Source organism: Perca fluviatilis, chromosome 3, assembly GCF_010015445.1.
Source record: "Perca fluviatilis chromosome 3, GENO_Pfluv_1.0, whole genome shotgun sequence".
NCBI classification, from domain to species: Eukaryota; Metazoa; Chordata; class Actinopteri; order Perciformes; family Percidae; genus Perca; species Perca fluviatilis.
The window spans coordinates 46,312,019-46,322,552 of record NC_053114.1 but is presented as its reverse complement, the minus strand read 5'-3'; the positions used below and the strand labels follow the sequence as shown (position 1 = coordinate 46,322,552).

The 10,534-nt window shown below is 43.2% G+C and overlaps 1 protein-coding gene across 1 annotated transcript in view; it reads left to right on the top strand.

The window, feature by feature from the left end:
• Positions 1-5,528: 5,528 nt before the first annotated feature.
• Positions 5,529-10,534, top strand: part of vps13c (vacuolar protein sorting 13 homolog C) — a 117,321-nt gene continuing 112,315 nt past the window's right edge. Inside the window, exons 1-3 of the mRNA XM_039796185.1 lie at positions 5,529-5,714; positions 6,516-6,602; positions 9,487-9,582. Of these exons, the coding sequence (XP_039652119.1) occupies positions 5,615-5,714; positions 6,516-6,602; positions 9,487-9,582 (283 nt within the window). The 5' untranslated portion in view covers positions 5,529-5,614. The remainder of the gene's footprint in view (positions 5,715-6,515; positions 6,603-9,486; positions 9,583-10,534) is intronic.

Below are 10,534 nucleotides of genomic sequence, written 5' to 3'. Positions count from 1 at the left end.
GGAGGAACGAGTCACACATGGGTGCTTGAACAACGTGCTGCTGGGAGAGGCTTGTCAACGGTGCAGTTAGCTCGCTACGTCGCCACGCCCTGGTAGTTGTTCTGTGTGCTATTGTATAGTTTAATAACTGTTAATGTGTTACGTTAACATACCGGACACCTACCGTATTCAGCCTGTTGTTCTGGGTGCTATTGTGTAGTTTTGGATTTTGTGAAATACATTTCTAAATAAATGCGACTTATAGTCCGGGGGATTTATATATGTTTTTTCCTCTTCATGGACGCATTTTTTGACTGATGCGACTTATACCCGGAGCGACTTATAGTCCGGAAAAAAAATAGCGGTAGCTTTTTCTTTAGCCTAGCGAAATAAATATTTATCACACATTTCTGATATTGACCAGACAACTAATCAGATAGTCAGGAAAATAATCGGAGTAATCAAAAACAATAATACCAAAATGAAGTTATCGTTTGCTACAGCTATAAAAGAAAAACACTGCTTTTGGCTTCCTTGCTAATTCCTGAGTAAGGCGACAGGGCAGCAATTTGGATGAAATTTCAAATATTCTATAGAGTTTAAGAACATTTTCACTTAAAACTCTAAAATGTAAATGTTTTACAAACCATATCAAATGCACAGTGAAATGTGAGTCATCTTGGCGAGCCCACAATGGTTAAGAAAAACATTAAAACATACAAAACATTAGCGATGCTTTTGCATTATATTAATAAGAACAAAGGCATATTGAGTAGTTTGGGCCTATTGGCTGAACACCTGCAGTAGTGCAGTAACTTTTGAGGCATTATTTAGACAAAAGGAGATAACTTTGAACTAGCCTTTTATAATGCTTTACCCTGCAGCCTTTTTTCAGATGAGTTTCTACATCATTAATTCATTCTTGAGGGTCTGCAACCTCGGGATAGTTTACCACTTTCTAGACCAAGTTAAATCTTTAGAGTGAATTCAAAAGTGTTGGTCAGTGCTTTGGGATAGCTGAGGTGTAGTGCATAGATCACTCCACAGATTACCAGGAAGGCATCGCCAAGTCTGGGAAGGCTGACCACGGCATCACTTTCAATGACGACAGTGATTCTCACAGGGTGGTAGTGAACTGGACTTGCGTCATGGTCACCGATGAAAGTAATAACCCACTGCAACACCATCAAGCTCTGGCTCATCAGACTCATCCTGAATGAATGAAAAAAGATATACTAATCACAAACTAACACATGGAACAGAACAGATGACATAATTTGTCTTTCCTTAACCAAGTCCCATTGAAATCCAATACCACTTTTACAAAAGAGACCTGGGTCTCATTGTAAGAGTTGAAAAACATAAGATCCATGTTCTGCACACATGAATCAGCCAAAATACCAGAGAATCTAAGTGCTGACTGAAACCAAGGACATTTACAAGAAAATGTTTTACTGAACATTGAATAAAATGTTAATATTTACGGGTTAGATAATACACAGCAGAATCTGTTAGTGACTTAAGGAGACTCACTGTGCAGGTTCTTAAACATCCAGAGACGTCCTCACGCAGATACACAGGAAGGACGTGGAGAACAGTAGTGCGCTTGGTGTGTATGTCATGGATTTCCTATTCAGATAAAAACAGAATTGCATATACTGAAGAGTTTACATAAAGCTGATTTTAAACAGTCCAAACAGAACATATGTCCACAAATAACCTGTTAACATCTTTAATGCAATCAGACAAATGGCAAACAAAGTGGACTAATTGCAAAAGTCAAAAGCTCATTTCAATCATTGAACCTGTTCAATGTTCTACTGGTTCAACCTATGAAATGTGTAAAAATCTATTTACCTGTTCATCATGGATTTTAAAATTTCAGCCAGAGCATCTGCTGTCTTCCCAGTTTTTGATGCCTTCAGTCTGAATAAGGTCATCAGTCGAGGAAGATAGCGGTCAAGCTCAGCATAGCACATGCGTTGGGCAGGTTCTGATTTGTAATCCGCTGGAACTCTGCATACAACTACATAGAAATAACAGCCAGAGGAGAATACAGCAACAACACTTATTAAAAAAACAGTTCAATTTGAAGAATCTTGCACACATTCATAAAGCAAAAATATCAGCCAAATGAGTAAGAATCACAATTTTCACTTTAAAAGAGAGAGCTGATCCATATTACCTCAGACTCTATTTTAAGAGCAAGCCAGAGATCCATGAGGTCGCTTCACTGGTGGGCAGGACATCACTATGGTCTGTCGGGTTAGGGGAAATGTGGTCTCCATCATCTTTCTAATGAGGGTCAGTTTCTTCTCAGTCTTCTTCAACAATTTTTGCAAGCAAATACAAAGTTAAGTAAAATATGATTAGTAGTATTCGGTGAACAGAACACATTCATTATTTGTTGACTTAAATACAGCAAAACACTTTATTTTGATCAAACAGGCAAGTAGAAAAACAATGATGTGTGTATGTGGGAGTGCGTATGATTTGGGGTTACCACACTAAAACCTTGTCTGAGAAAAAAACAACAATTCAAGTTATTGGTATTTAGAGGGCGGGGGGGGGGGTGATAGAAGAATTCACATTCATTGGATTACCTGGTATCGTTATCACATCTCCAGTTATCTTCCTTAACTTCTTGAAACTGGAACAGCAAGATGCAAAGGCATAAACTGATCTGAAACTGAACAATTAAAAGATTCAAAGAGTGTCAAATTATAAATACTTCCATTTATAAATGTTCCCTGTTAATGATCTTTTCATTTAATCCCCATAAGTGTCAAGTTACTAAAGCCATCAAGCAAAATTAACATTACTGTAAAGAAAAGCAGCCACACTTGAACCTTAGTGCATGGTTAATCAACAATAATACCATTTCTACAAACCAAAGCTTTACTATTAAGGGTTTTTACTTTATTCATCTTTGTCATGAAAAGCAGCTTGCCTCCAGCAGGGTCGTTTGTTTTAAAACCGAGGCAACACAAGCAGGCAGGCACGGGCAGTTGACTCGTTCTGTTAACAGCAATCTCCGTGTCTCAGACAGTCTGCTCACACAGAATTTAAAACTAGCGTCCCTAGAAGCTACACAGAGAGCGCGGACTTGCAGTGTAGGAACTCAGTTTGAGGCGTTTATGCTCTTTTGTGCACTATTGAAAGTTTCCAGCAACAAAAAACTAACTATCGCATACGAGGTGTCTGTTAGTGCTTCTACTAACAACTAATTTTCTAACACCACCTTTAAGCGGGGAATGAGCGTGTGATTACTAGATTCATCCGTCGTCAAATTCTTCAGGGAGTCGGTTAGTGGTAGCTAGGTCGCTAGTTGTGCTGCTGGAGTGCGTAACGTCAAAGTCCTTCTAAATAGTCTCTGGTAACGTTATTGGTCGCGCTAAGTGGCTAGCTAGCTCTTTAGCAGCTAACCTATATCTGACAAGTTGCCAATCCCTACAAGACTCCCGTGATAAGCCAGTGAAGGGCGGGGGCTTGGAGAAGGTCTACGCTCTCTGAGACAAACACATACAAAATGTATAAAAGAAGTAAAAGCGAATGAATATTAACATTCAAAACTTACAGTAAGTCCAGTGAGCCTGATTGCTGCTGCGTAGGTAGTTTCTGCAACCCTACTGGCTGCTGCTTCCCTTGCGCTGCGTTGTTCAAACTTTTCTTCTTCTGTGTTTTTCCAAAGAGCGGTAAGGAATCAGTGTAGTGTGCAAATTAGCGCCACCTTCTGCTTTGCAGGTTGAATCAGAGATTAACTCTCCATACAAAATTATCCCTGCAGCTGCTTAAATAAAAATAAAAAGAATATATAGGCTACATTAAACTGATGAAGCAAAAAATAAATAAAATAAAAACATTTTGTCCTCCACTAATGTCTAATGCATTTCAGACCATTTGCTATTGCAATTTATTTATTATGATCGATTTTACTTATTTGGTAAAGCACTTTGAGATTTTATTGTATTTTAACATGTGCTATATAAATTCAGTTTATTTTTAAATCATCCCTATTTTAAACAATAGAAATAACAGGACTTTATCATTCTTAGTATGTTATTACTCAATTCTATTACATTGTACTTAAGTTATGTTTTTAAGTTATGCTTACTTATACACAAAATAGTTCCATTTAATCAAAAAATATTAGTTAACAATACTCAAAAAGGAAGAACATGTTACACCAACTTGACAAAATTAAGTTAGTAGAACTTGTTCTAAAACTTTGAGTATACACTACTTAATCTATTTAATTACTTTGAACGTTCGGGTTTACAGTGCACACACACACACACATACACACACACATACAGACATATACACACATATACACACACACACACATACACACACACACACACATACAGACACACACACATATACACACATACACACACATACACATATACACACACACATGAAGTGTTATGACTCAGAAAGCCTGAGAGCCTTCCTGCCATATCTTCCATTATGTGATTATATTTGGATTGTAATCTATGTTTCCCTTTACATAAAAATGAATTGTGCATAAAACTTCACCAGAATGCAGGAAATGACGGGTTTAATGCTCTAAATGTTCTGTGGGAGGACCCCCAGACCCCCAACATCATAAGTCGCCAAACAAATCTGGCAACAAAACCAGTTATGATTAGGCCAAATGTTGGTACCATCTAACTAAAATCTAGAAACTGGGCAGCTGAAATGAGCATATACACTGGCTGTTAAAAAGCTAGACATTCAGTTTATTTAAATGGGTCCGGGCAAAGCCCCCAACCTCCTGATGTCATAGAAACGCCCCTGGGCAGGACTCCAACAGGCGAGAGAGATCAGTGTGCACGGTTTAGATTCAGAGATCAGTGTGCACGGTGTAGATTCAGAGTCAGAGTGTGTCTGTGCTGAGTGAACTCTGGGAACCAAACTGAGAGAAATGTTAACTTTATTTAGATCTTTTCCTGAAGTCACAGTTTGGCTGTTTGTCCTGGAGGGGTAATGAGATAACTGACCCTGAAACACACATCTGTCCTGGAGGGGTAATGAGATAACTGTCCCTGAAACACACATCTGTCCTGGAGGGGTAATGAGATAACTGACTGTTTATTTTTAGCTGCATCTTCCTTATATTATTTTTTTATCGTTTATCCAGCTGGTCTGGAACGATACTCAACCCACACACCCTCTTCCCCCTCCCCATATGCATGAGTGCCCTGGTCTATGAGTAGTAATGTTTACATGTTACGGTCTTTATGTTGTTAAAGTGCCTTGTGATGTGATTTCTGCTGCAACCTAATTTCCCCACAGGGACAATAAATAAACAAATAAACAAACACACACTATATATATATATATATATATATATATATATATATATATATATATATATATATATATATATATATATATATATATTTACATTCAGCCTCTTTTGCACTTTCGTTTCTTCATAAATTAGATTCTCCTTTTCTAAACTGAGAAGACACACCCTCCATCACCTGACTGATCGATACTCTCTCTCTCACGCGTTACAGTCAACGCGCAGACAGAACTAATCGATCGAACGCAGCAGTCGATCCCCGAGCAGAGAGCCTAGCTGACGGTAAACCCTACAGCAGGGTCCCACCCGGAGCTTACAGCCATGGTCTTCGAGTCTCTGGTCAGCGACCTGCTCAACAAGTTCATCGGAGACTACGTGGAGAACCTGGACAAGTCCCAGCTCAAGATCGGGATCTGGGGGGGTGAGCTAAGCTAGCTAGTTAGCAGCTACTGCGATGACATACGCACAAGGCCAGACTCCGTTCAGAAATAGCACAGCTTTAAAGTATCTCCTTTCTAAAATAAATACAGACACATCGTATAACATGTCTGATTATCTTATCTTAAACAACAGGATCTGCTTTTACATTCGGCGTTACTTAAACACACCAGTCGGCTTTTGTTCGGATTACATTTTAACTAAGTAGAAGCTTCCCGTGCTGTCTGCGCCTTATCTCCACCGCAATACAGTGAGACGTCAGCGGAAGCACGCGCCTTGTTTTGGTCATATAAATAGGAGGTTTTTGTTAATTACCGCGAATGTCGCTTTACATTCATGCCGAATTTGAGAGACACTCACAGCAATTAGTAACGTATTTACATCCATTCGCGTTAAATCGCCAGGTTTTTGAACGAGGTTTGGTGGCTTAATGAGCGTCATAGAACGTCAGTAATAGTAAACAGTTAATATCCTGTAGGCGCGTCTCTCAGCTATAAGTTCATGTGACACACACACACACACACACACACACACACACACACACACACACACACACACACACACACACACACACACACAGAATACAACGTGCAACATTTACAGTAGCTGCACTCTGACTGTAGAAGAACATTATCTGGCTGTTTTATTGTAAATATTCTGCTAAGATCTTCTGCACATACATCATATAATATGGTTACTGCAGAAAATCATTGTGTTAGAACCAGTGTTTAAATATGGTCCTGTAAAACATGAATACAGATGAACTGGGTTTGTGTTTCTGCAGGAAATGTAGTTCTGGAGAACCTGAAGGTGAAGGAGAATGCGCTGGTGAGTCTAAGCCCCGCCCCCTCTGGTTTAGGGTTATGCGCTGGTGAGTCTAAGCCCCGCCCCCTCTGGTTTAGGGTTATGCTCTGGTGAGTCTAAGCCACGCCCCCTCTGGTTTAGGGTTATGCTCTGGTGAGTCTAAGCCACGCCCCTCTGGTTTCGGGTTATGCTCTGGTGAGTCTAAGCCCCGCCCCCTCTGGTTTCGGGTTATGCTCTGGTGAGTCTAAGCCCCGCCCCCTCTGGTTTCGGGTTATGCTCTGGTGAGTCTAAGCCCCGCCCCCTCTGGTTTAGGGTTATGGTGCGTTCTATTATTCTCAACGAACGACTCGGACCTCGGATATGATGTCATTTCCACACTCTGCTGCTCTGTATGTTTCTTGCCGGGCCACCCCACACTCACGCTCAACTCACGCTCACCCTCACACTTCACGCCACACTTCACGCCACCACCACTCCTCACCCACACTTCACGCCACGCCACGCCACCCCACACTCCAGCCACCCCTACACTCCAGCCAACTCCTACACTCACACACAACACAAAAAAACACACCACCAACCACACCCACACAATAACATTCACCCCCAAACCCTAACTACACACATCACATTCACACTTCACTCACACACCTACACTCCACTCACATCACACTCACATTCAACACACTCACACTCCACACCCACTCCACCAACACACTCCACTCTACACTCCACACCCCACATACACTCCACACTACACTCACAACTCACACACTCACACTCCCACACTACACCACTACACTCACCTACACTCACAACAAAAATCTACACTAACCCCACCCCTACACTCAACAACTAACACCCATACACACAACCCCCACCACTCACACCCACTCTACCCACCACACAACAACACCACTCCCACACACCCAAACAACTCTCAACCCACCTCAATCACACCAACACCACTACCAAAACCAACAACCCCCCACTCACACCACATCCCACCACCCACACCCACACTAAAACCCCCCAACCCACCCACTCATCCCACACCTCACACCCCATACACACCCACACTCAAAAACCCAACCAACACACTCACCTCCAACCCCACCCCCACACCCCTAACCACAAAAACCACTACCTCAACCCAACCACCACACTACCTCCAACCAACAACATACAACACTAAACAAAAAATACCCCCACCACAACACCACACACCCTAACAACTAAACCATCCACTCCCCCAACACACACACCCACCCACACACCCACAACCCACACCACACACCCACCCCCCCCCAAACAAATCATTACAACTTAAACACTCACACACCTACACTACACACTTACACCCCCAACACACTCACCCTCCCCACACTTTTCAACCCCACACAACCAACCAACCTAACCCCCCACCCCATCTCCACACCCACCTCCACCCACGGGTGGGAGGAGATGATGGGGGGGAGAGGGGAAGGGAGGGAGTGATGAGAAAGAGAGTGAGAGGGGGGGGGGGGGAGGGGGGGAGAGGAGGAGGAGGAGGGGAGGAGGAGGAGGAGTGGAGGAGAGAGGAGAGGAGGAGGAGGAGAGGAGAGAGGAAGGGAGGGGAGGAGGAGGAGAGAGGAGGAGAAAGGGAGGAGAGAGAGAGGAGGAGAGAGAGAGGAGAGAGGAGAGAGAGGAGGGAGGAGGAGGAGAGGAGGAACCCACGCCTCACGCCACGCAGGCAGTGTGTAACCGGCCTTATTGTCAATTTCTTCACATATACTAGACATGCAGAGGAATCCAAAGTTGGTTTCTCACCATCCCACGTGAAGAATGCTCAACAGATAAGATAAGACATTCCCACCACAAGAGTAAGAAAAGTGCTCAACAGATTTAGGTCTGTTTGTTTAGACAAACAGACATTTATTATAACACTTAAACAATAAATGGCAACAAGATCACAAGACAAGATCACAAGAATGTCACAAGCATCAACATCTTTAAATATGATGTTCTGTGGTAGAGCAGAAAGATGTAAAAATGATGCAAAAAATGCATCAGCAGCCACTTCAGAGTCCAGAGTTTTTTTTTTTGTGGGGGGGTTGGGGGGGGATAGAGAGGGGGGACAGTTCAGTTTCCTGACAACCTGGTGGATGAAGCTGTTTGCTAGTCTGGTAGTTTTAACAGATCCATCGTATGAAGCCAGTCCTCCCCTGGATGAAGTCGTACGTTGCTAGTCGCCCCTTTTCCTTTTTCGACCGTAGCCCGCACAGAGGGGGGGGGGGCGGGGGAGCCCCGCGCCCCAACCCCGTGGGGGCGGAGGGGGGAAGTGTGGGGGGCCGTGCTGTGGGTCTGTGGGGTGGTGGGTGGTGTGTGTTCGGAGCGTGTGGGGGGGGGTCGGGTGGGGCGGTCGGGATGAGGGTGAATGTGTGAGTCTGTCTCTGTGTTTTCAGGATGAGGGTGAATGTGTGAGTCTGTCTCTGTGTTTTCAGGATGAGGGTGAATGTGTGAGTCTGTCTCTGTGTTTTCAGGATGAGGGTGAATGTGTGAGTCTGTCTCTGTGTTTTCAGGATGAGGGTGAATGTGTGAGTCTGTCTCTGTGTTTTCAGGATGAGGGTGAATGTGTGAGTCTGTCTCTGTGTTTTCAAGATGAAGGTGAATGTGTGAGTCTGTCTCTGTGTTTTCAGGATGAGGGTGAATGTGTGAGTCTGTCTCTGTGTTTTCAGGATGAAGGTGAATGTGTGAGTCTGTCTCTGTGTTTTCAGGATGAAGGTGAATGTGTGAGTCTGTCTCTGTGTTTTCAGGATGAAGGTGAATGTGTGAGTCTGTCTCTGTGTTTTCAGGATGAAGGTGAATGTGTGAGTCTGTCTCTGTGTTTTCAGGATGAAGGTGAATGTGTGAGTCTGTCTCTGTGTTTTCAGGATGAGGGTGAATGTGTGAGTCTGTCTCTGTGTTTTCAGGGAAGCTGACGTTGAAGATTCCCTGGAAGAATCTGTATAACGATGCCGTGGTCGCCACGCTGGACGGCCTGTACCTGCTGGTCGTCCCCGGAGCCAGTGAGTCACGCCTCTGTTTTCTAATGTTATAACTGTAGTTTATTTGTCTCATTGGAGGCCAAGCACTTGAGGCTTTAAGGCCCAGATGTACTAGCTTTTTAACAATGTGTGTATACAAGCAGCGGCGCGAGCACTATTGTTTCCATCCTTGCCTGCGTCCTGTGCGTGTACCTGAGGGATTGAACATGTGGCCACTAGGGGGCAGATCAGGGGCAGATATTCCTGGGCGCGATATTACAAATCCCACTATGGCCACGCCAAGACCCGCCCTTCAGTAGCATTTATTGGCCAGGCGTCCATGAGAATGCAAGGTAATGCAACCCCATTTGTTCAGGTCCTATCCCCTGACCAATCGGCTATCCTAACCTTAACCACTCGAGGTGAAATGCCTAACCCCAACCAATCAGGCTGCTTCGTAGGGCGGGTCTTGGCGTGGCCGTAGTGGGATTCCTAATTTTGCTTCCTGGGCTGCAGTGTGGAACAGCTGACCTGCCTGTCAGGTGATCACCTTGGTCATGGGCTGAGTTGCATCTTGCAGACTGCATAGCTGTTCCTCTGCATCCTAATGTGATCATTGAACATGTAATAACTGTAGTTAATAACTGTAGTGGTAATGCTGTCACCTATTTTTAACTTAGTCGTAGTCTTGTGCCAAATGTCCTTGTTAGTTTTAGTCATATTTAGTCATTCACATATCTTGTTTTGTTAGTCAAGTTTTAGTCGACTAAAAGTCTCGTCTGACGAAATGAACACTTAATAACTAGTTAATATAAATAGTAGTTAATAACTGTAGTTAATAACTAGTTAATATCTGTAGTTAATAACGAGTTAATATCTGTAATTAATATCTGTAGTTTATTCATCGTGTTGGAGGCGGAGTAAGTAAGTCTTTAAAGCCTCTGATGTTAATACATCAGAATAAGTATTCACTGTGACAGTATAATAACAGTAA